The following is a 26,186-nucleotide window of genomic DNA, read 5'->3' as shown; positions in this document are numbered from 1 at the left end:
AGTTCTGAATTGTACCACGGGCGAGTGACCGTTGCAAACATCTGCAATAACACACTTCATATACAAAGCTGCAGGCACACTCCTGAATTGTACTACGTACGAGCGACTCATCGAAACATCTGCAATAACGATCTGCATATACAAAGATGCGCACGTGCGCTGTTCTCTCGCGAACTATAGGCATCCGCACTACGACTACGCAGTTTCACGGCTCTCACCGTCTGCGACAAAACAGCACGTAAATTACAGCTGGAACGCATTACTGGCACGTTTCCCTTTTTTTTTCAGTGCCTAACTCATTTTCCACGTTCCTTTCGGCTACTTGGCAAAAGCCGATCTACGGATTTTAGGCTGGGCATCACTCGGTACTCGGAAAAACAGTCGACAGTGGCTGTTCCACAGCCGGTCAGTTGCTGCTCGTGCTCCGCCATTCTATAGTACGATTTCAAAATTTTCGCTACTTTTCTGTCGAGAATGCTGTGTCACGCTGATAACGCGCGAGCCTTTCGTGACTTGGAGGTACTGGGCTGGCAGCGTTAAAGAAAGGAAATGCGGACAAGACAGATAGCGATTATTGTTGTGGGACAAGATACAACCCAAATGGTGTAAACTTATTTATGATTGTATCCGTTGATTTCTGCAACAACGTGCGTTTTTCTCCTTTTGCAGTATTACACTTTGTTATCTCTCGTTTCATTCCCCTCCTTCTGTCGGCCGCGGGGCAGTTCAGCCATCCCCTGTATGGTGAGACAATTACGACACCTCGGGTCGTAATTTACTCCTTTAATACTAAATATTCCCGCTTTCGAAGCTGTACAAAATAACCCCCCCCCCCCCCCCCCTGACCTCCGGTTCGAGACCGGTTCGTACGCCTCTCATCCCCAACCCACTGCAGACCAGCGTTTGCTCAGACAGTTTCCGTGAAATTTATGACAAAAGCGTTCTACTGGGAGGGAAGGCACGTGCGATTGGAAACATGGGCCCGCCTACGGCACAGTGCGTCAGCGAAGACTGACGACGAATTCAGTGATGTCTGCCAAATTTTCTCGTCCGCTTTTCTCGGAGCTGAACGACAACTCGTGTGAATTGAACCGTACGTCTAGAGCGCGAGCGTCACTACAGACACTCACCATGAGCGATGAGGAAAATTTGGCAGGGAGGTTAACCGTTGGCTAGCTTTCAACAATGGAAGCGTGCATCGCGCGGAAACGTCGACGCCGCGACGATCAGCTATCGTCTCGCGCTTCGAGCTTCGGCGTACTAAGTACACTCGCCCTGCACTGCGGGGATGCAGGGAAGACGAGCGCGGCGTGACTGCTCGGCACTGGACCAAATGCTGGCTGCTTCGGGTGCTGTAGCCGCATTCGTTACGGCGTTCGCGTCTCCGCGTCGTGGGAGGCAAGCGCGGCGTCCCGACCTTTCGCACTCAGAGCGCGCGCGCTTCAGTCGCCAGAGGAGTGGACACGGAACACGCGAAGACCAACGCCTGCGTGCTAAGTGAAGGGTAAGCTAGTCGTGACGGTTCCTGCTCGGGGACGTGAGGGTGCACTGCATGACGAGAGAGAGAGAACCGATCGTGATGTCAGCGCGCATATAGAATTGCAGCAGGCGAGATGAAGACGACGCAGGACGAAAATTTTTTGTTGAAGTGGGTCAGAATTATTTACTTCTTCCTTGACCCCTCTTCTTAGTTGACGTCTGCCTTCTTGTCTCCCTACGATTTTTTTTATTCATGCGATTACGCAGCAACTCATTCAAATCACATGTGCGGTGCGTGTTCGCGTTCTTCTTTCTCAGTTTTGTGCCCTTCTCCCAGTTTTGCAGCGCAGCTTGAGCTCTTTGGTTGAATGTTTGGCTCGGTGAGCGTCGAGCTTCTGGAAGAGCAAAATGACGTAAACTAGAAAAAACAAAAGACGGCCGGTTTGGAAAGCTAATGAGTGCTGCTGGGGGCTTTGCGAAATCGTCCGTAACCTCTTCTCCTGACTATACACTTACTCGTTGATAGTAATAATAACAAGTTTTACTTGTTGCAGTAGATGGTGGTCCAAGCGAAAGCTTTAAGTATCGCTTACCGTACTTGCCCGAACAGCTCATTTCAACTTCTCTTCGGGAACAGTCATAATTGACCTGAGCACGACTCTTCCGGTAATCATTTTCATTTTGGCCTTGGCATTATATGAATGCGCTTCAAAGAAATGTTTGTAATGCTATCTTGCGTTTGCTATCCGAGAATGAAAGCCATGCAAAGCTTTCGTATTGCCTGGAAGTACTTTTTGGTTAGCGGGGTCATTTCTGCCTACCTTTTGAATCACACACGTTATAAGATTTTGGTGCTTCAATCCTTTATTCTCTTTCAGTTCATTTTTCTTAAATTCATTTTAAAAATTTTATTGTGCCCTCCTGCAGCCCGGCTCTTGGTCTAACTTCATTCAAAATCCTGCCAGTTCACTTCGCAGCAACAACAAGAACCAGCATTCTAAACGGAAATAGAAAGTTCCCTCGCCGCGCTTCGTGCAAAGATTAAACAAAGACTGGAAGCGACAGACTATAGACTGCATTTTGTCCTCAGTGACGTACGTCGCGATACGAACATTTTCAACAGCTTTAATTACAAGCCTCGTACACAAAGTAATGGGCAAACATTACAGAAACTTCTTACACTATACATTACTGAAAGTATACTATCACAAATGACTTTGTTTATAGTTTTTCGTATTTCCTTTTCCTTGCACAAACTTTTCTTAACATTTTTCGAAGATTGAAACTCCCGTTTCCAGGAACTACCTTTCAGCTTTGCGAAGGTTATCGCGTCTGATGACTTTCGAAGAATTTCATGTTTTATAAATATAAAGAGACCAAAGTACAAAACAGAAAAATGCAGAGATCTGTGGAAGTAATTACATCACTTCAGTGAATATTTTTCAGTGTGTAAGCGGAGGCTCAGCAAGCATTACTAGCACTTTGCATTCAGAACGTTTACGTAAGAACTATCCATAGTGTTCCATAGATACAGCGCGTGGTGTACATGTTTATAGTTGACACATCGTCTTGGAAACTTTAAGTAAATTGAAAGTTAAAATAAAACCACACTCTGCCCGTAAACTATGAGATGACGACCGCTATGAGCTCGCCTGCGGTGCATCTCCCAACATTTTACAGATTTTTCATCTTTTCCGACCATATATACTGGCGCCCATGCACACATCATTTTATGCCTTTTTCACTTCGGCATCGGCCAGTTCAGTGCCATTTCGAAGCCTCAGAACCACATAGTATACTGCTTACGATCACACATTCAAAAGCGGACGCCAGCTACATTCCCTCAATTTAATACGAAAGCGACAGAAAAAAACTGTGGCCATCCAGAAAATCACCACAGACGTATACGCCTCTAGAGATTGCACCCTAAGATAACTTTTACGCTATGTATATTGTTAAAAATTCAGCACAGCAGTACCGGTTTTATGCAACGGCTTAGGCTGGGAGTGTCGTTGTCACGTCGTTGCGCTCACTTTCTGGACTTTCCCCATTCCTGCACAATTTCTTTGCAAGCCTTTATGCTGTCGCCTTCCGGTGGCAGGCTGCGTAGCTACAAATTCGAAAGGATGTGCTGCCAGAGCAAGATTTCAAAGACGATACTTGAGACAAATAATTCGACTTGATGACAGGTGGACAATGTATGTGTATTAAAGGGACACTAATTACGCTTCAGCGACGGCAAAGCGGCCACATTTACCTTGACAGCTAGGAGGCTTGCGAAGGCCGGTAAAATACGAACCGAAAGACAGCGGGTGCCGCTGCCATGAAGTACCCGCACAAGCCGATCATGACGTCCCTGAATTTGACAGCGTTTGCAAGAAAGACTATATTGCATTCCAAAATGGCCAAAGTCTCCACCTAGAAAATTTCTAGAACTCTTCGCGTCCTTACAGCGATCAGCTCTATAAAAGCCTTAATGACCTTCACTTCTGAAAAGATGTATTTACGCTCATAAGACTTATATTAATACTTAGTACGTCCTTGTGTATTCATTCGTTCTATTATTCATTCATTTTGTATTCGAATGACTTCATTTATTGTTTAATTGCAGAAAATGCAGAACGTGTCATTTTTGCTGCTGTTTCTTTTTTTTTTTCTATAGCGTGTCCTTTTTTCTTTAGCTGCACCAACTTTTTAAAAATTGTCTGTGGCAGATAGCACGACTCTAATACGTGATCTAAATTACTCGATGAGGCAACCATTACGTCTACGAGAAAGCAAACTACTTAATTAATAAGATAACATGATTACGCTAATAACTAATTAATTAATTACCTTCACCCGCCGTGGTTGCTCAGTGGCTATGGTGTTGGGCTGCTGAGCACGAGGTCGCGGGATCGAATCCCGGCCACGGCGGCCGCATTTCGATGGGGGCGAAATGCGAAAACACCCGTGTGCTTAGATTTAGGTGCACGTTAAAGAACCCCAGGTGGTCAAAATTTCCGGAGTCCTCCACTACGGCGTGCCTCATAATCAGAAAGTGGTTTTGGCACGTAAAACCTCAAATATTATTATTATTACCTTACGGCACATATTTCATTCTACGATTATAGCCGGTGAATTCGCAAGGCGTATCCACTTGGAATAAATTCTCAGGGCTGCACCAGTTTCGAGGTAATAATTTTCAAATTGTCTGACGAATTGCACTGGCGTTCCAGTTACATTTGTGTTTCAATGCACAAAACCGTGTTTTCTCAAGAAAGGTAACTGGAACGCCATGCATTTCGTCGGACACTGAAAATTAATATCTATAAAGTGCCGCAGTCCTGAGAATTCGCTCCAAGTGGATACGCCTTGCGAATTCAGCGGCTATAATTCGTGCATCGACACATGTGCCGTAAATTAATTAATTATAAAGTTAATTAGCGTAATTGCTTTCCTTAATTAATTAAGTTTTTTAAAAATTTCTCGTTCGACTAATGGTCGCGTCATCGAGTAATTTAGATCAAGGGTAAGAATGTGCTATCCGCCGCAGGCTATTCCTTAAAAATTTGGTGCAGGTAAAAAAAAAAACAACCTGTATATTGACCTTTTAAACGCGTCACTTTTTTCGTATCACCTCATCCTTTCATCCTTCGATCAATGAACAACTTATCACTTGGGAAGAAGTTGATGATACAATAGTTGCCAACATATTCAATTTACATAAATCACTGACTCACGTATCTTCCTGTGCCGAAATGTTCCAAATACGGGAAGATGAATTGAAACCTATGAAATCGCAGTTAGGTTCGGCGCGAAATTCATGAGAGAACCTTGGCCTTCACTTCCTCATGCCCGACTTGTTCCCGCCTAGCGCATGAAAAAAGTCTTGAAAGATGCTCTCTATGTATATACCAGTCTATACATGTTTCAAGTAGGTGAAAGGAAAGCATCTACTTATAGCTGCCTGTTTCCCACAATTCTGTATGCGTCTAAAGGCGCCTGGTTGTTTGACCTACAGCTTTTACCACGGCGAACCTTGAAATCAGCGAGGTACAAAACTCACGGCATCCGCAAAAACTACTTCGCAAAAACTTAACTCTCCCAAGCGTACCAGCAGTGAGTCAGCCTTCTCTCCCAAATTGATCAAGGGAACAGCTACGATGGTACAGGAGACGATAAGTTGAAAATTGTTATTTATAAAATTATCATCATTTATTCTCTCGGTCACCAGGTATCACCGAGCGAATAAGTAAAGCAGTATAATTTTTATACAATGTCAACATCTTATTTCCGTGGGCAGTAGAAACATCTCTTTGCATGGATCCTTGATTACAGTTAATTTTACATCGCTATGCTAAATTAGTTTAGAATATGTTTTCAAATTTTCAGGAAAGAAAACACGTTTATTTCGTGTTTTCCTTTTGCACGCCTTCAAAATTATTTTTGGAAATTTTACATCTCTTCTTATTCGTGACCAGAAGACAGTAATGATTTCACTTAATTTTATCTTGATCGGAACCAGTTTATATGTACATATAATGAGCTCTCATGCAGTCCATTCTCGAGGCGTAAATGAGTACCACTTACGCGTTCAATTTACGCTGCTTCAATCTTTAAACAACATTTAAATAACACTTTTACGATGAGGAATTCCTGAGTATAACTCCTCCCCGCTTTCTTTCTTCCTGAACCTCATTGTCTTGGAATACCGGACCCATATTCACAAAAAGCTCTTATTGTGCATCTCACTTTCTAACGCGTGCTGTGGAGAGAATGACCTTAAACTATATGTATCGGAGATCTTGAACCTCCTTGTCATAACAACCGAGACATCGCATGCGCCGCGCTTCGAACCATGAGCATTTCTAACTTGTCCGCGCTGCAGTTAGATAATGGGAACCACGAAACGGCAGGCACGTGCAAAGGTGAAAGTGCGCGCAGCCGCGCAAACAGCCCTGCGGTAAAACGATAAAAGTCTGGCTTAGACTCACGTAATATATCTTGAGGCCACGAAGAAGTACGCCGGCTTGGAGATTGCGAGGTGCAGTCTAGAAGCATCGTTTAGCGCTTTCTTTCGGCGAGGACAACCACATAAGGTAAGAGCACAGCTTCACAGCCTCCTAAATGCTGCCGTGCAAAGACTGCACGTAAGTACATGTAAAACGTCATCTCGAGCTACGGGAAGTTCTTGGTCCGTGGGAAGCGGGTCGTTCGTCTGTTGCATGCAGTGAAAGCGCTTTTGTTTTCTTGTATCACGACCTCAGTTTCGAGTGTGAAGGAGTTGGCGTTAGTGTGCGTAGGGGGTGTTATTCTTTTTTTTTTCTTTTTGTGTCGTTTTATGTTTCACAAAGTAGAATTCATTTCAGGCTTGCTACAGCAGTAGGAAAAAATTGATCCAGTTTCTTTGAAAGAGGGACAATAAAGAGAAACGCGAAATCACAGTTTGGGCTGCTATAGAGTATTCCTTCAGCTTTATTTGCATTTCTTTGGCGAAAAAAATAATATTGGTTATTAGCGGGCAAACTGAACACCCTATCTTCCTTTTCTGAATTTCACGCTAAAACTGTGTCCGCAGTGACATCTGTCATACGTCACAGGTTTCACGCGGCTATTTGCGAAACATCGTGTGGCTGACACTTCGCACCAGACGGCAAAACGAGCAGTACAACCACTGCAGAATTTCATCCTTGAAGGAAGCAGCACCGGCCACGCTTCGAACGTGGAACTGATGAACACACGATGCATGATCCGCGTGTTTCACGGGTTTATACAGTTCCCATTTCCAAAGCAACTTTTTCAAGCTCTAGACATAAAGTCATGTCTGCACGTATAAATGCGTGCTTAATAAGATGAAAGCGTACACTGAATATAACGCCAATGAAAAATGAAGAACGCAAAACACATTATAGAGAGCATGAATGAAACTAAACGTATGCATGTATTGATGAAAAAAGAGAACGCTGACAAGAAAAATTGATTTAGTGAAAAAAAGTATTTTACTAAATATTCATTTCTTGGTCGACGTTCTCTTTTTTCATCGTGCTTCTTGCCTACCAGATGGGATTCTGTCAGACCGTGGATTTCAAACATACGTGTTGTAACTCGAGACTTCCAGTGCTTTCTCTTGACGCATCCGTGAATTATGTGCTTTAATTGTGTCGCCGTTTATACAGATAGCATATCGCAGGTTTCTTGCGCTCTGATCAAGTTTTGATAGTTTTTTTTTTGGCTGTGACATTATATCATCTGTATGTCTTGAGGTATATACGGACTCTGAATCATGCGTCCGAGGCAAGATGGTAATGATGTTGCGTTCCGGTGAAAGCAAAGGGAGAAAAAGGGCCGATTTTCACCAATTTTGGCCACGGCCTTAGGGACTATCCAAATGCACTGCCTAACCATTGTTCTCTCACAAAGGTACGACCGCGAAATTTGATTTAATAGTCTTCATCTTGTCCTCTTAACAGATGTAAAGCGCCCGTGTGTTGAACCGCTCTGTGCAAGGCTATACGGCGTTATTGCTGAGCACGAGGTCAAGGGTTCGATTCTCGGCAGCGGCGCCCGCATTTCGATAGAAGGCGAAATGCAAGAGAAGTCGCCCGTGTACTTTTACTGCAGGGGGTACACTATCGCGCTCAGTACGAGCTACAACGCGGAAGCGCGTGGCAAAGCACTCGGGCGTTGTGGCTATGCAGAGCGCGGCAATGTATGCGCGCGTTAAAGCACTCCGTGTGTTCATATAGGTAATCCGCTGCGCACTTTCGGGACGTTAAGCCCCACAATTTAAGTTTTAAACGCGTCCACAGCTTCTCCGTCCGCTTATATTCCGCTATAGCAGCAGCGCGAAGCTATTATTCACAGTGTCGAATGACACTTTCAATTTCGCCTCGAATTTTATGTGACCCTCTTTGCTGTTGGTTCAATTTTGTTACTGGAAGCAGGCACGTACTCAGGATGTTTTTTTCAGGGGGCGGGGGGCTACCTTTACTAGTACAATTGTGAATAATGCCCACCGTTTGCCATAAAGACGCGTAAACCCGCAAAAGAGAAATGCAATAAGGTGTGTCGCACAAGTACGCCTGCGAAATACACCTCTCTTTGTCTTGACAAACAAGGAACCACTTCAAATGGACTCGCGCAGCGCAGGAAGAACACCACGAAGAATAAGTAAACAAGCGAAAGTGTAAAATAAAGATTTCCAGTAGCCTTTCTTGAAGTAGCTCTGGAAGAATTATAGAGAAACACATATTTTCGGAACAATCACAGTTCTTTTCGATCTCTCGTTTACTGCTTTACCAAGTTAAGTGCCAAAACCTATTGTTATTTGGCAATTTGCATAACGGTGCGTGGCCGCCAGTCCCGTACAACCGCGTAGAGCGCAGGACGCTGCGGTTCTATATACGTACTGCACCCACCGCGAAAGGTTAGAGAAACACACAGCACAGCACAGCAGAGAAGTGGATATATGTCAGGCGGCCTGACTGATAACTGTAAAAACGCCACTCAAAACACACGGAATCATTCTCCACTTCCGGCGACGTTTTCTCTACTTCCCTTTTACATAAAGAGATGGTGATCCATAAATATTTTCACTAACAACGGTTAAATATGTTAATATTTGCATTTCCTTCCTGTTTGGCTGTTGCCTTAGCTCTATCCCTTATAGTAGATCGCTTAATTTCTCAACTCCTTGAGACTCTTGTTTCCAGTCGCCCATTTTGCACGAAAAGTGCCGTGTACGTGACGAGGTTAACGGGTGACATTCACATTGCTTATGGGTTTAACGGTATTGAAGGTCTGATGATGGACGCTGTTTCGCATGATTTTATTTCCCACCTTATCTGTAACCCACATCACGTGTATATGGTTCCGTAGATCTGCCAGCGTCGCGGCGAGCCGCCACTCGAGGAAATAATGAAGCAAAAGTAAAAAAACGCAACTGGCGTTTTCTCCGGCCGCAACTCGTTTCACGAGCATACAGAACAGCTGACTACGAGCTGAATCGCTTTCCTGGTCCCATGGATTAGTCTAAACAAAGAAGGCTGAACTAGCGAAGCAACAGCGATGCGCGCGGCCGTTGCAATAGATGGTGGCAAATGAACGCATCTCGAGTTAATCGCGCGGCCCCGGCACTGAATCGATGAGAAAACTGGCCTTCACACCCCAGGAGATGCCGCGGTAACTTCCGCCATCCAAAAGGAGTGAAAAAGGCCGCAAAATGATGACCACCGAATAGCTGTCAAGTCTCAAGGTTGATTTGACGGCGCTTTAGGCATGTGTGTGAGGAGTGGTGGTGTGGGCGGGGGGGATGGGGGGTTATGCCGCTTAATTTCGCCCCGCCCGGCTTCTCACCTCGGGCCCCCGCCTGGGTACGTGCCCGACTTGAGTATCGCCATTGTTTTGTTTTCAACGGTGATCTAGAATAATTTTTGTTGTATTCTTGCCTTGACTGGCCGTTGCATGCAGCTTGTCGTATATGAAGCCGAAATGACACCGTTGTAGATGTGTTGCAGTGCGCCCGCATTAGCATGGACAAAAAATTGTGTCGCCATGAAGCTTCGGGGGTTTTAGTTGCGGCCTTCCGAAAAGACCGTAGCTACAATATACCTGACTATTACTACCGCAAAAATGGAAAAATTAGCACGACACAAAAGAACATGTAATACACTGTGACACGTGATACTCGCACGCGCATGTGGCGCGGATGCATGTTCACGAGTGTGTGTGTGTGTGTGTTGTGTGCGTGTGCGTGCAGACAGGACACAACGCGTGCATATCGCGCCCTTCAAACGATAACGGTGACTTGTTACCTGTTATCGTCATGTGCCATGTATGCGATGACCCAGCAGCCATGGACCTGGACGAACTGCTGCCGGAAATCGGGGCCTTCGGGCCATACCAGAAGTGGATCTACTTCCTCCTCTGCATCCCGGCCACGCTGCCTTCGGTATTCACTCTATTCAACAGCATCTTCGTATCGGCCACACCCCGCCACTGGTGCCGCGTACCCGAGATGGAGGCCCTCGGGGAAGCCTTCCCGCCAGCTCTGCTCGTCGAACTCAGCATCCCGCGACGAGCGGGACGCGGCTTCGAAAGCTGCCGCATGTACGACCTCAACTACACGGCGCTGGTGCATCGTGTGCTCGACGAAGGCACGCTGCCGCAACCAAACGAGTCCTGGCCGACGAGAGCCTGCGACGATGGATGGGTCTACGACGCCACCTATTACGACGACACGCTGGTGACGCAGGTACGCACGAATCACCGTCATTCGGGGTGAATCAAAGGTGTGAAAGAGCTTCTATTCACAAAAGGATTCAATTTGTACGGAAGAGCACACTCGTAACAACTGGTGTCCGCTAAATGTGATAGTGAGCATATGATTAGTGAAAGTGGCCGGCAGTCCACAATTCTTAGAAACAGAACGATGACTAACTTGGCCGCGGATTTGCATACCGCGTTTGAATATGAATTTATATATGCGCGTGATAACTATACACTTCGCTAAAAAACACATACAGTGAGTCTTCCGCAATTCCATCTGCGTAAACTGCGGATTGCCATTTGTCCAGTGGCAGCTATATGTATACGCCAACCTCGCAGTGACCGAATGTAACTATATAGAGTAAACTATTATTGTAACGGCTCTCTCAGCGGCACTGAGTGTTACCAGTGACAACGCAGTGCCAGCGCATGGTACGAATGGCAAGATGTGATCCGAGGAGCTCTTCTTTGTGGAAAAAGTTCGCGGTCGGCGCCAGTCATCGCAGCGCTTCGAATGCGCCGCGGTCCTCGGCGTTTCAGACCGGCTTTAATTTGCACGTGATTGTGAATACTTAATAACACCGGCTAAAGATTTGTATTAGGGGCACGACCCACCTGTTGTGTTAAATGGAATTTTCATGGCGGTGCTATACTAATTTAATCCCCTCATCAAAGGAATACATTCTCGTCGAACGTTTGCTGAATCTCGCTCGTGACATCGCACCACGAAAAAAAAAAGACTAAAAGAAAAAAAAGTAAGGAAAAGTGAAAAATGAAGAAAATTTCTGCATGCAAAGCACGCCTGTAATTGCTGGAGTAGCAACTGGTATTACCAATGTAACAGCAGCATTTTCCCGCATCTTGACATTTTCATCTGCGGCATCAAATTGAGCAATCCGTGGTTCGCAGATTTTACCTAAAGACATTACCAACTGTCACTATTTCGCCGTGGGCAACGCAGTGCGATTTCAGCTGCTGAGAATTTCTCAAATGTCCACGCTCGCTCTTATGCCCCATGGGAATTCTATGGTGTAAAGGAAATTATAAGTTCAACGGCGCTTTGTTATTTTAATGGTGTGCCATTAAATTATGACCATCGCACTGCCAAGTTGGTACCATATAGCACAACCTAAGGTGCACCACCTCTCATGCTTAACGTGAACACCTGTAGTTCGTAAACTCAGCTACAGCGCAGGTCAGGAGGCAAGATATGTGAATCAATATAGCTATTTAATATACTCTGGCCTATATAGACTGATAAGACACCAAGGGGGTATCGATGGCTTAGATGCAGAGGTGAAGATGATGCAGAGTTATCGGTGGCTTAGATGCCCGAGAGAAGTTTGTCGCGGTCGGCGCCAGTCATCGCGACTGGTCAGTCATCGCGAATACCACCTGCCCTCTTTGATGCATCTGTGTATGCCAACTGGACTCCGCCGAAGAGAGGCGACTCTGCTTTATCGCCTATGGCTACGGGTGGCTTTCACGAAATCTTACTCATTTTGCATTGGAATGGCCGACAACGCTCTCTTCAATGCCTGTCTTTGCGAGGAGACGCTGGAACACATCCTGTGCGACTGTCCTGAATATAATATTCAGCGACAGTCCCTGGCATTCGTTCTAGCGCACCTTGACACTAGGCCATTGTCCCTCGACACGATTTTCACATGCCGCCGACAGAAGACATCGCAGCTGAAGGCGACGAAGGGACTACTTCGGTTTTTGAAAGAGACGGGATTGGACAAGCGGCTGTGACAGTGATGTCACGTACCACGCAAGAGTGATGGACTCTAACGGACGATGTGTGTGCTGTGCTATGTGCTCTCTCTCTCTCTTCTTTCCCCATCTTTCATCCCCCCCATCCCGCTCCCATGTGTAGGGTAGCAAACCGGTTAACCTAAACTGGTTAACCTCCCTGCCTTTCCTTCTCCACTTTTTCCTTCCTTCCTTCCTTCCTTCCTTCCTTCCTTCCTTCCTGGCCTATATAACGCGTCGGGTTGAACAAAAATTATTCAAGGTACCAGCGCTAGGGCATGAGTTCTTATCTCGAATACTAATTAGGTGTTAGCGTTATGTATGTTCTACTGTTCGTACAGGGCCGACTAATGATTAAAAAAATATAAACAGGGGTTCTGTAACGGGTTCGCTGATATGCAGCATAGCGATTGGTAAGCATCTGTTCTTACGATCAGTTCTTAGCGAGAATGCTTTCTTTATTTTATATTATTTTATTTTATTTTTATTGTTACTATTAACTCTTTTGTGTATACAAGCCCCGGATTTCAAGAACGTTAGCTATGCTAACAGCAAAACACACGCGGGAGCCGGACATCCTCTATTATGCGCTCAAAAGTAAGAACATCTTTGCATGACGACATAAATAATTTATTTGCGTTGCTATGTTTCCACGTCCACCGCGATTATTGTTGGCCCCATCGCTATAGCCAATGTCGCCACTGCTAGCCGCATGACTTCATTATTATGACATTATTATGACACCACGCGACGGCGCTCTGAGCAATGATTCTGAGAACGGTGATTTAGGCCCGAGAACGAGCTCAAGCTTGGACGGTGGTACTCCAAACTGTTACACTCAAGTTATGTGACCTTCATGTGTACTTTTGTTACTTGTGCCGCCTTTTGCTATGCATCGTCATTAATTGTTTTCTTTGTCATCATTGTGTATTCATTCCTGTGCCGCCTTTTGCTATGCATCGTCATTAATTGTTTTCTTTGTCATCTATGTGTACTCATTCCAGTGCCGCTTATATATATAGCGTCCAATACCTTCTTGAAAAAGTGCTTGAAATATAAGCTATTCGACCCTTTCAAGAATACTGCCGTTGGAGTATTCAGTTCGCTGGCGTGTATCTCGTCGAGGAAGTCCCGATTCATAATGAGCTGACAAGCTCCGAATGACAGTTGCAAAAATGCGTGACAAATGACCTTAGGCACACGTATAATTTCTAAATGGCACCTAGAGCGCGGATACATCCGGCGTTACCATCGATCGCCGAGGAGACCGTGGCAGATGCTCTTCAGTGGTCTATTCCGAAGAGTCGTTTTCGAAGACAATACCATGACGAAGCTTCGCCTCTCTCGACGATTGCAGATGAATGTCGTCTGCGACGACGCGTGGAAGGTGTCCATGGCCCAGTGCGCATTCTACATCGGCAGCGTGGTTGGCAACCTGCTGTTTGGCTTCATCGGTGACAGGCAAGTTTAGTGGAGCTTATCTTTAATGTGAAACCAGCCTGGCCATTTCATAAAGTAAGCTTGTGTGCAGGCAACTCCACACAAACACGCAGTTGCAGGATAGAGTCAACTCCAAACAAGTATATGTGGCTACAAGAAAAAGAAAGGCTGGCGGCTTCAACAAGAAGCAAGAAAACTGGGCTTGTATTTACTAAAAGCTCTTATACGATAGAATTTTTCGTAAGAACAGATTCCAGCCAATCCTGATGCTGGACATATCATTAGCGAGGCGGCCGGCCAATGGCAAAGAGCACTCTCGAACGAAGAGCTTTGTGAATTCGGCCTGTGGTTTTCACACCTCAACGCCGTCTTTTGAGAAACCTTTTCTTCACTAGCATTGGTCAAACCATTTTGTAATAGCCGCATATCTTTACCATGGGACCGAATTGATCTGTAACATCGTTGTTTCTCTTTTCTCCCTCATAGTATATAAAACCACCATAGTGGATACCACGTACGCGACGCGGAACTCACAAAGCGTTTCGTCCATAAGTGAAATTTGCCATTGGCTGGCCGCCTTCGCTAATATGTCCAACATCAGGATTGGCTGGAATCTGCTCTTAAGCTCAATTCTATCGTAAAATCTTTTAACGAATATGGGCCTAAGATTATAGTCATTTGTCGTAACCTAAAATCATCATGATGATGATGATCATCATCATCATCAGCCTGGTTACGCCCACTACAGGGCAAAGGCCTCTCCCATATTTCCCCAACTACCCCGGTCATGTACTAATTGTGGCCATGTCATCCCTGCAAATGTCTTAATGTCATCGGCCCACCTAACTTTCTGCCGCCCCCTGCTACGCTTCCCTTCCCTTGGAATCCAGTCCGTAACCCTTAATGACCATCGGTTATCTTCCCTCCTCATTACATGTCCGGCCCATGCCCCCCCCCCCATTTCTTTTTCTTGATTTCAACTAAGATGTCATGCATTTACTCGCGTTTGTTCCCTCACCCAGCCTGCTCTTTTCTTATCCCTTAACGTTACACCCATCATTCTTCTTTCCATAGCTCGTTGCATCGTCCTCAATTTCAGCAGAACCCCTCTCGTAAGCCTCCAGGTTTCTGCCCCATACGTGAGTACTGGTAAGACACAGCAGTTATACACTTTTCTCTTGAGGGATAGTGGCAACCTGCTGTTCATGATTTGAGAATGCCTGCCAAACGCACCCCAGCCCATTCTTATTCTTCTGTTTATTTCAGTCTCATGATCCGGATCCGTGGTCACTACCTGCCCTAACATGTATTCCCTTACCACTTCCAGTCCCTCGCTACCTATTGTAATTTGCCGTTCTCTTCCGAGACTATTAAACATCACTTCAGTTTTCTGCAAATTAATTTTCAGACCCACCCTTCTGCTTTGCCTCTCCAGGTCAGTGAGCATGCATTGCAATTGGTCTCCTGAGTTACTATGCAAGGCAATATCATCAGCGAATCGCAAGTTGCTAAGGTATTCTCCATCAACTTTTATCCCCAATTCTTCCCACTCCAGGTCTCTGAATACCTCCTGTAAACATGCTGTGAATAGCATTGGAGAGATCGTATCTCCCTGTCTGACGCCTTTCTTTATTGGGGTTTTGTTGCTTTCTTTATGGAGGACTACGGTGGCTGTGGAGGTTTCAGTCGAAACCTCAGCAGTCGCGGAGGCATTACGGAATCAGGGTGCAGATTAGCCATATGAAGAACCTAAAATAAGAGAGAATATTTAACTTTTAAGATGTCCCATGTTTATCATTTTCAACACCTAACTTTCGTTTGTCTAAAATGTTATCTCACAAACAATTCTACCGTTAGAGCTTTTCGTAAATTCGGGCCCTGCGTCGTATTGCAGCGTTTCGCAATCGCGGTGGTGATTACGCAATATATATTGTGGGAATTGGCCTTGGAGGTATGCGACAATGAGCGGGATTTCCCGAATAGCCGCATTTGGTTGATGGAAATCGCGGGCCCATGCTGCCGGTTACTCTTATCGGTAAAACTGGCTCTTTAGTAAAACTGGATAAAAGCCCTCGGCCCTGCACTCGGCTCTTTTCGTGGGTGAAGCGCTTGGGGGAAAAGCCCATAGATGTATAGCTTCTTTCCCGAATTTCAAATTCCTTGCGAAGTCCTGCATGTGGGCACAAACTCGAATTCAGCGCACGTAGAGGCAACGCCGCTTCTTGTAGAAGGGTTGCGCTCTTCAGACGCTTCAGCGTCATCGCCCCAAAATGTCGCCCATCAGTGCTGAAGTTTATCCCAGGAGGCCACTGTGACCTAGTTGCTAGAACGTTCTCCAGATCAAATGAGAGTAGAACTCATATGTATATATAGATGGCTCTGCACGGAGCCGACAACGCAGAGAAAGAACATTTACATTGTTTCGCCGGCGCTCTTATGAGCTCGCGTATTGACGAAACGCTCTTATACGTTAGAATTGTTAGTTAGAGAACGTTTTAGCCAACCCTGAGGCTCGTATTACAAGCGAAGGTAGCCGGTGATGGGCAAAGAGCACTTACGAAAGAGAAGCTTCGAGTGCTCTTTGCCATTGGCCGGCTGAGTTCGCTAGCAGTATATACTATATGTCCAGCATCCGAGGGATGGCTGGAATTTTTATTACGAACAATTCTACAGCAAAAGCGTTTTGCAAATACGCGCCCTGGACAGTAATGAAAGACTGCCTGCTCGCAGGTGGGGTCGCAAGAAGTCGTTCCTGCTGACCATCGTGGTGAGTCTGGTGGGAGGAATCGGGGCCGCCTTTCCGGTCACCTACGAGGGTTACATCGCCTGGAGAGGCGTTGTGGGCATGACCTACCCAGCCATCTTCCAGACACCGTTCATCATGAGTGAGGGCAAATTCTCACTCACAAGCACCGAGTTTTCCTAGCCGGGATGCGCGTTGGCCCACACCTTGCTCGCGTAACAGCGACGTTTATTCCCTCTCGTAAACTACTGCTGTCGAGAGTACACTGTGTTACTCTGAATGGGGTCGCTGCCCTCTATTGAGATGTCAGCATACAAAATTATATGTGTTTCAAAAGCAGTCGGTGAGGACTGTTCTTGAAAGCAATGGTTCGTAGATGCCCTGCGCGTTGTCAAAAGCTTGTTTGTCACCGCACGTGTGACCATGCAGAGCTGCTGCTGGATTCTTTGTGTGGCACTCCTGGTGATGCAATGATTGCAAAAGCGAAGCTGAGAGGTTTCCTCAGCCTCTGCAGCACTGAGGCACTGCGGACACAGCACGAACCTCACAGCACTGCCTGGAGTCTACACTGGTTATGCGCGCTGTGGCATGGAAACTTTTGACAAAGGACGTACAAAGGTACTGCAAGTGTAAGCTCTGCTGCTTTGTATGCTCATTAGTATCAAAAGTGAGCGTCACAGTGAACTGTCCTATATTTATGGAACTATATCGCTCCTCTTCTTGAGAAAAAAATACAAAAACAAAACAAAACTGCAACGCTAGTGCGCGCGAGTCGTTACGAGACCATTAAATGGGCCCGGAAGCATGCGCACTCTGTGGTGTCGTATACTCCTGCAATTAGTGTGCAGTAGGACCCTGCTCTCACTCGACAATAACGCAATGCGGATGTGTTGAACGTTCTACCATATACCCGACTAAAATAAGTCACTGCTAGCATCCTCGACAATTTTTTTACACTTTCGCACATCAGGGTCAGGGATACAGAGCTTCGTTTTAATTTCCTAAATAAGGCTACAGCTACGAAAACTTCAATCGTGCGGCTATGATCTTGGCCACAGGAGCACAAGGGGCATGTACGACTTCACAAATGGGATTAATTACGAAAATTTGACCATTTATTTACAAACTTTATAATTATAAAGCTTTTGAAGTCACACATGATCACTATTCTATGCTGACCTATATTTTGGAGAACGTCATTGACCAGCAAGCCGCTTCGTGGTAAGCGTCGAAAAATAATGCCGCCAGAACACATTTGGCGATGGATGCCGACGTCAGCATTGAAGCAATGCAGTGACACACCGTATTGCCACCACCGAAACGCGTCATGTATGCGGCGTGCACTGCAGCCTGGCTCCTCTCTCGCGCTTCCCTCTGGACGCGATGACCATCTAGCGGCGCCGCCACGTAGTCCTCGTGTGGCCTCCAAGATGCGTGGCGCACCGGTGCATGCGAACGGTGAGCATTCCTTCCCTCGCTGCCCGTGTACTTTCGTGGCGCAGCGCTAAAGCAAAGGCGGGTTGCTGTGCTTGAGGAACCTGTATGAAGCTGGTTCGATTCCGCCCAGCCTCGGATAGCGACGTGAAAGAGCTTACATACATACATACATACATACATACATACATACATACATACATACATACATACATACATACATACATACATACAGTAAACTTCCCCAAGAATGCTATTGCATTTAAAGAAATGCGCTAAATGACTGCGCTACCACCGAAAACTGACGGACGCTGTGGCTTCGCTTAGACGTGGTTGGGAAAAACAAACTTGTGTGAGCAGGTTAGAACAAATGCCAAAATTTTTATTTCGCATATGTCATGAAAAATAGAAAAGTTGTAACTGCAATTAGCCAAGTATAACACATTTTTTAAAGAAGCCCAACAACCCTTTTAAAAGCATTTTGCGTCAGTGCAGTTATGCGAACAAAATGTTCCCGCAGCACGCCCATCATCTCTCGATAATGCTGCATTTCTTTTTGTCTTTTTCTTCGTTTCATTGATGTTTACTGCGTGCTCGACGCGACTGACTCATACTCTGTCTCATCAAAATGGTACAGCGTAAGCTGGAGGTCGCTTGAGCGAAATGGGAGAAGGAGCTGCCACGCAAGAATAGCAGCCTGCGTACGCATTCGTAACCCCGTAACCATTGCCCTGCTGTTGGGTAGAGAATAGCTTCCTTACACTTCTGACTACGGAAAGTTATGTTAATCTGCTTTTAATAGCGTTTTGACATTCAGGAATATGTCATTAAGCGCAATCAAAGTGCGTCGATCTTTCTTGCAGCGCTCGATCTACTGGTCACTTTTATGGCGGTTGGCTTTTTCGCCGCTTTGCTCTCGTTACGCGTTACTGTACTGCTGTTTGTGGACTGACACTGATTGTTCGGCGGCTGTATGCATACTAAAAGAAATCTGGCTTATTCGGCAAATATTCATTGTTGGCATCCTAAATGTCATGGATATGGCATTTAGCTCAGTGAAGGGTGACCAGAAACGAGTGCAGAAAAGCATGAGTGATTTTTAGGGCAAAAGTGTACGTCCCCCGCTGCGTGTTAGATCAGCAATATTTCGCTATAGCTAGGTGTTTACAAATTTATTAACTATAGGGGTGTTCGAATGGTGAAATATTGTCATCAAATCGAATGCGAATATTCTCGACAAATAACCTTCGGATATCGAATTGAATACCGAATATTTTATAATTTCTAAACAATGTGAAATATAAAGTTCGCGTGGAGCCCATCTTGTAAAAAAACCTTATTTAAATTATTTGATGCCTGCATGTAATGCCAGCCGCAGTCCGGTCAACTTAGGGGCTTGTAAACGACAAACAACTTTCAGTTATCTAGTACGCCATGACAATGACAGTACTGAAACAAGAGAACAGCACGCCACCGTATGCACGTTGATTGCTGTGATCGTGGAAGGCGGAGCAAAGTGCAATGCTACCTGCTGCATATGGCCCCCTTCTTGTGTCCATGTCTGCCTATCTTTTCTTTTTCTTTACATTATACCCCTATCAACTAGCCCAACTCGCCGTCGTTCTAAAGTATACCTGCAACAAGCACGTCTATTTACAGTCATAACCAGGTTGAGAGTGACAGATTAAAAAAAATTGATTTGTTTAAATTGAGACAACAATTCATACGCTGTCTAAAGGTGAGGCGCCCTTGTCCAATGACTAGAAGTTACTCTACATGCGTTGGCTGCTCCATGCATGCGTTCGCCGAAGAGCTGGTCTCCAGCGTCTGCGGCTTTCCTGCGGCATAATCGTTCGAAATAGTCGTCCCTTGCGCCGGCCATTTTCCTCTGAAACTCCAATAAGTGTCGTTATCCCTTACATTCGAACAGAAACGAATATTTGACCATTCCGAATAGCGAAATTCTCGAATCAAATACGAATAGAACAGCAACGACTGTTCGTCGACCAACATTCGCATAATAATATTACTATTAGGAGTGCTTAATTGTCATGTCCAAAAAAAAAAGTTTTGCGGGGACCCATGTATAACGACGCATATTACAGCAGTCCCACGGGTGCATAGTGTCACTTTATTGTGTCTTCCCGTACTGAGAGTTTGGCGCCGTCTGTGCTCTCGGCTGCTGGCCTTGCTTCGTGTACCTATGCGGCGTCGTCGCACCCGTGTGGCGCAGGCATGGAGATCATGAGCCCCGAGAAGCGCACCTTCGCTGGCATGTTCGTGTGCGCCATCTACGGCGTGGCGCTCATGACTCTGGCTGGTGTGGCATACCTGCTGCGCTCCTGGTTTCCCGTTGCGGTGGCCACCTCGCTGCCCTTCGTCGTGCTGCTGGCCATTTGGTGGTGCGCGGGGTCCCCTCCTCACTGTTCGCTATAGCCGCGCATCAGCTGCCGCGCACCGGGAGCTCTGTGGTCGCCACATCTTCAGCGGCGCTCGCGACGTGCACGAGTGGAGCCCGGCTGAAGGGATACGACATCGCGATGGACGATGAAGCACACTCGAGACGCGCCCTTAGTTTTACGCTTTCTTGTGTCTCGTTTAGAGCTGCTTTGGAGCGCGGCGCGCGCTTATTTGTTGTTTGCGCGCGTTTCGGTGGCAACTTTTACTAACCATAAGGCCAACAGGCTCATTCCAGAGTCTCCGCGGTGGCTTCTCAGTCAAGACAGACTGGCCGAGGCCGAGATTCTTCTCCAGAAGATTGCCAAGAGAAATGGAAAGAAGATTTCGCCAAATTTCTTGGCGACTTTTATGGTAAGCAATTGTGGAACCGTTGTCTTCTTTCCCCAAGTATCTTCTTTTTCTCAGGACCACCACAACTCTCCCGGCACGACACGCGACATAACGCCTACCATGTGACGTCTGTCAGGCTGGAAAGTTCGCTTCCTATTCCAAAGCTGTCCTTCAAGCATTCCTGTGAGGCAGCCCCAGCCGCACCTGATGCAATTTTAAAGGAAATATTGTCCGTTTTTCATCATAGATAAGGCATGTAGATATGTCTACAGGGTTAAATTATCAAATCAATGTAACTCGTTCCCTGAGACCTTGGGGATCGAGGCTCGATCGCAGGCGGAAAACCGGTCCGCTCGTCGTTAAGTGCGGCATACGCATATAATCATAGTGTCCGAATGGTCGTTGACCCCCCGCAATTGCATCCACTCCATGCGTGCAGGAACAAAAGAAAGAACTATGCTGCGATGAAACAGCAACGGAAGAAAAGGTGACGCTGCAAAGACTGGTGCAGTACCCGAACCTGCTGAAAAAGGTGGTAGTGGTGTGCTTCAGCTGGACGGCCAACACCGTGGTGTATAACGGCCTGTCATTCGCCGTCTCGTCCATGGGCATCAGCGATTACGTGTCATTCGCCATTAGTGGCGCCGTCGAGGTGCCGGGCGTCTGCTTGGCCTGGTACTTCATGGACAGGCACGGCAGGAGACTCGTGATGCTCTTCAACATGGTGCTTGGAGGTCTCGCCTGCATCGCCACTGTCTTCGTTCCATCAGGCAAGCCTGCAAGCACAGCTCGCGATGCAGTCGAGGCGTGTTGTGCAGTTTATCGATCGTTTCGGGTCTGTAGGTGAGGGCAAGCGTATTGGTCTTGGATTAAGATTACCTACTATTAACGTTTAACCTGTGCTCGGCGAATAAACATCACCCTTATCCCAGATTCCCGCCATCCCTTGATTAATCAAATTTTTAAGAAAGGGTGGGGGGAGGAGTAAGGGCTTGCGTAACTGTAACTGTCGTTCTCCTTCCTATATTTTTATGCATAAACACTCTTTGGCGAGTACCCCAGCACAATCTGTCAGAACCGTGACGCCTTATATGTGCAAAATAAACTCATAATTAGTCAAGTTAACACATTTAATCATTACAGTAGTGTAAGAGCAGATGATTGGTAGCGTTAGAAAAAGAAACCAGAAAAATAAAAAACTGGTGACGTCGCCGTCATCGCGTAAAGGTCGTAAAGGAAAATCAGAAAAAGGAAAAAAAGCTGTGGTGCGGCAGAAGAAAAAAAAGGCCGGTTGTGACGGCTTTTCGACTCAATTGATACGATATATCTGCAAAAGAAATGCATAATTGGTCAAGTTAACACATACAATCTTTATAATATTGTAATAGTAGATTATTGGTAGCGATGGGTAGGCTTGCATCAGCTAGCTAATAAGTAAGAAAAAGCAAAGTAGCAGCCGAGCCAAAGAATGTTAACGCATTAGTAGACAATTCTCAGAATTTCTGTATCATTATTTTTCTTTGCTCCACGTAGATCAAAGATTCCATTAAGGGACGTGCTTGCTGACACCAGACATGCCTATCCTTTCCTCAAACCTTCCTCTCCGCTGCGTTCTGGAACATCGAATAGCTGTCGCGGCATCGTCTTTAGGGAGTTATAGCTAAGCGAGCCAGCGGGCCAGCGTAGGCGCCACTGCGCATGCGCACTGGCACCTACGCTGGCCCGCTTGGCCCGCTGGCTCGCTGAGCTATAACTCTCTTTTCACTATGGCGCCGGTTGAGCGAAAGCTTTTAGGCGGTTTGGCGTTGCACGCAGCAATCAGTATTTGGCCATGAAATGTGCTGGACCGCATTAAAACAAAATTGCACCGAGACTGTACAACCTCAATGTGGTTCACCACTAATATGCATACACTTTCTGAACGTGCGGGACGGCATTGTCAGCTGACATGTAGTGAAAGAGTGGGATCATGAATTAGCTCTCAATAAGTACAAAGATTTGCTTTATAATTTATTGTTGTCCTCCTCAGCGTACCTTCACATGTTTAAGTGTACAAGACGTAACAATTCTGGGTAAAGTGTGAGCCATTTTGGGCTGAGCATGGACTTTATTATTTCTTTTCTTTTTTGTCCCTTTCACGATGAAATCGCATTAAAATCTCATTGCATTTCATTTTGATGTCTTTAGTTCTGCTTTGCAATACTGCGTGGCTTAATCTATTTTCTCTCCTTTGGTGCCTTGTATTAGCCTACATGAAGGGAAGAAAAGCGATTTCTAAAATAAATACTTGCGTCCGTAATGAAGCACTCACTCAGCTGTGGTACGTTTGTAAGAAAAAAAAATCCCATGTTTTCTCTCGTCGCAGAAATTGCATGGCCCACCGTGGCGCTGTGCAGCCTAGGAAAACTGAGTATCACAGCATCCTTCGCCACGATTTACGTGTACGGCGCCGAACTGTTCCCAACCGTGCTCAGGACTTTGGCCATGGGGATCGCTGCCATGACAGCAAGCATCAGTCTCATCATTACACCTCAGATACTCTACATGGTATGAGCCTTGTAGGCACTCATGACATCATAACGCCAGCATTTTGTGCGGCATTTCTTGCTACTCCTATGGCATGCTCGATTCGACACAATATGTACGCTCTATCGAAGCTGCCCTGCTTTCCTTCAAGCGCAGTTTGCCGATGCAAATTGCAACCCTGCTTCCGGCTTGCAGGGTCAAATTTACGGCGTCGTCGTCCCCAGCTCTATTTTCGGAGCCATGTCGGTGGCAGGGGGCTTAGTCATCTTGCTCCTACCGGAAACAATGAAAGTGCGCCTGCCGCAAACCCTCAGCGAAGGAGAGGCTTTCGGAAAGGACGTTCAATCCTGCAGCTGCTTTAGGAGCAGGTAGAGTATGACGAATACTTTTTTTTTTTCGTGCTGGGAAACGTTAATGAATGTTGTCGAGCAAGGCTAAGCGGGAGGTTTGCGTGCGGCAGGGTTCTCTCTCTTCATATCATCCGGAACGGCGAGCGGCAATTGAGCTAGGCCATAAAGATGTAAATCTTCGAATGAACCAGATAAGAGTCGTTAGGAAGCCTTTTCTCTCAATCTGGACATCATGTACGTTCTGTTATTCTACGGAGCGTAGTACGAAAACTCGTCGACTGACTCCATGGCTCGAAGCGGAACGAGTGTCTTGGAGAGTAGCGGTCTCAGCATGTTGTACGCGAGTCACCCGTCGTATATGCACCGAAGAGTCCACCTCCCTCATCTGTCCAACAGTTCCTTGCACTTTAGTGCCCTTAATGTACACTCATATGCTTAAGGAAATCACCTCCTTAGTATTCAGTTCGGCAGATTGTCAACATTTCTTCTATACTTTATAGCAAGTGAGTGGAGTGTATACGACGCGTTGCCACAGTTATCTATCAATAAAATATATATCCGCAGGCCGTCTGGCCAAACTCAAGATGCTGTGAAAGTGGGGCGCTTCCCTTAATAAATAATGAACGGCCCTGCAAACGTAGGCTTCCATCAGCCACCCATTATGGTTGAACCGGAGGCCGGCTTCTTGCCATGACGTTCTTCAATGCACTGACTGTTCGGAATAAAGGATACCCTTACCTGAGCGAGCCTTTATTTTTTTACTCCCTCGCTAATAATGTAGATCGGTTCATTGTTTTTTTGGAGAATGCGCGGGCTCTCAGAGCGATTGGCAGCCGCACATACGCTTTGATGCACTTAGCCGACGTTCCCTTTAGTCATATTGGCGAAGCACTTTTAAATGTGGCGAGCTTCGTCCAGATACAATTCACCAATTTCAGTGTCTTATAGCTATGCAGGTCCGTCGCTCAGATCGAGTGATTAAGTATAAGACGAGCAGAAACGTATGGGCAGCAAATGAACATACATTTTAATTTCGGTAGCATAGTTTTCAAGTGTAGATGGAGCAGAAGAAAGACAGACACAGCTTTTTTTTTTTTTTTTTTTTTAGAACAGCGACAATTCACATGTCACATGGCGGGTTCTCTCACAGGAAGTTGCTTCGCTAACACTTGTTTTCTTCCCTTCTCTTGTTTTGCCATCAGGACGAGTGAGGAAGACAGCGATAAAAGTAAACAAGGAAAGCAACACCAAGAAACATTGAGTGTATGAGCGCAATAAATGCAGCTAAGTTTTCAATTGGTCCTCGTGCGCTTCCGATGCAGCGGGCCTTGTCGGTCTGCTTCTCGACACGTCAAGTATTTTTTGAAGCCTTTGGATTCCATGGGCCGTCAGACAACCATTTTTTACTTCGCCAAAGAAGAAACAAACAATAAAAATGTCGTGAATTCCCCAACCTTTTCTCACTGCTCTCTTCGACGCTTCTTCAAGGACACGTGTCGGACGGTCTCTCGAAAGAGAATTAGCGGTACAGTGTTACCCCCATTTTAAAAGCGTTACGTTCAAACCAGCGATTCTGTATACCGTTGCATGTTTTAACGTGCAAGCGTTAAGGCCTCTGCATGTGGCGCAGAAAATCCGGTGTCGGCGGAGTTGTCCGCGAGCGAAAATTTCCGTATATATTCAGGTATATGTATATACCACGCCTAGCTATAAGACATGCTGTATATGCGGGTTACATTGCCACACCATTCTATCACTAAAGTTGCTCATACCTTGTCTTACATTCTTGACAAAGTTATTCCTCGAAATTTTGAGAATCACAGCCCGCAAACAAATGTCACCAAACAAAACACCGACAGCGCATGACTTTTATGTTGAATCTTCTCAGACTTAAATATTAAATATGCGAAACAATAACAGAAACCTGAAAATGATGTAATTTTTCGGCGCGGCTGTACGCAACCTCCAGGATCGGCCCACGCAAGAGGCTGAGTTTCTATCACGAAGCTCGCTTTCGGGCATAGCGTTCGCCGCCAGCGTTTCCCGCCAAGCATTACAGTTACATAAGCTGCAGTTGCCGGAGTGCGTGAGAAGCAGTCAAGGATTTTTGAATGCTATCGCGTTCCACTCTTGCGAAGCTTAAGCGTCGTCCAATTAAAAAAAAAAACATTTTTTTAGGGGGCCAATACAGCTTCCACATATTCTATATGCATAGTAAACGCAGAGCACTGCTAGCGCTTATACGCGTATACGGTGGGACTATCTGTTCCTACGACCTAGAGGAGCAACAGTTTAGATACTCCAATTACCGAAAAAAAGAAAATAACATCTTTGCACGCTTCACGCAATCTGAAAATGGTAAGTAGCGACCGTGGCACCAACTGCAGGCGTTCCACGCTGTGCAAGCATGTACATTGCGT

At 46.0% G+C, this 26,186-nt stretch overlaps 1 protein-coding gene across 4 annotated transcripts; it reads left to right on the top strand.

Moving 5' to 3' along the window:
- Window positions 1–1,268: 1,268 nt before the first annotated feature.
- LOC142560108 (beta-alanine transporter-like) lies at window positions 1,269–25,062 on the top strand. 4 transcript variants are annotated; one of them, XM_075671939.1, is made up of 10 exons: window positions 1,269–1,504; window positions 10,311–10,714; window positions 13,841–13,944; window positions 16,654–16,808; window positions 20,334–20,502; window positions 20,785–20,911; window positions 21,330–21,660; window positions 23,256–23,437; window positions 23,612–23,784; window positions 24,969–25,062. In XM_075671939.1, exons 2-10 carry the CDS (start codon window positions 10,316–10,318, stop codon window positions 25,033–25,035), a joined length of 1,707 nt encoding a protein of 568 aa, XP_075528054.1. In that variant the 5' UTR covers window positions 1,269–1,504; window positions 10,311–10,315; the 3' UTR covers window positions 25,036–25,062. The 4 variants fall into 4 exon arrangements, with proteins under 4 accessions (XP_075528054.1, XP_075528045.1, XP_075528064.1 ...); XM_075671930.1 differs by having other exon boundaries at window positions 1,270–1,504; window positions 10,314–10,714; XM_075671949.1 differs by lacking the exon at window positions 1,269–1,504 and adding an exon at window positions 2,121–2,145 and having other exon boundaries at window positions 10,314–10,714.
- Window positions 25,063–26,186: the final 1,124 nt, after the last annotated feature.

The sequence above is a fragment of the Dermacentor variabilis genome, chromosome 1 (genome assembly GCF_050947875.1).
Source record: "Dermacentor variabilis isolate Ectoservices chromosome 1, ASM5094787v1, whole genome shotgun sequence".
NCBI classification, from domain to species: Eukaryota; Metazoa; Arthropoda; class Arachnida; order Ixodida; family Ixodidae; genus Dermacentor; species Dermacentor variabilis.
The sequence above is the reverse complement of the archived record's forward strand: the minus strand, read 5'-3'. Positions and strand labels throughout refer to the sequence as shown.

Excerpts from the sequence above, each read along its gene's own strand:
- LOC142560108 (XM_075671939.1), top strand. The coding sequence starts at position 10,316 with ATGGACCTGGACGAACTGCTGCCGGAAATCGGGGCCTTCGGGCCATAC. Across the intron at positions 10,715-13,840 it reads ACGACACGCTGGTGACGCAG|ATGAATGTCGTCTGCGACGA; the intron begins GTACGCACGAAT and ends CGACGATTGCAG. Across the intron at positions 23,438-23,611 it reads CACCTCAGATACTCTACATG|GGTCAAATTTACGGCGTCGT; the intron begins GTATGAGCCTTG and ends TCCGGCTTGCAG.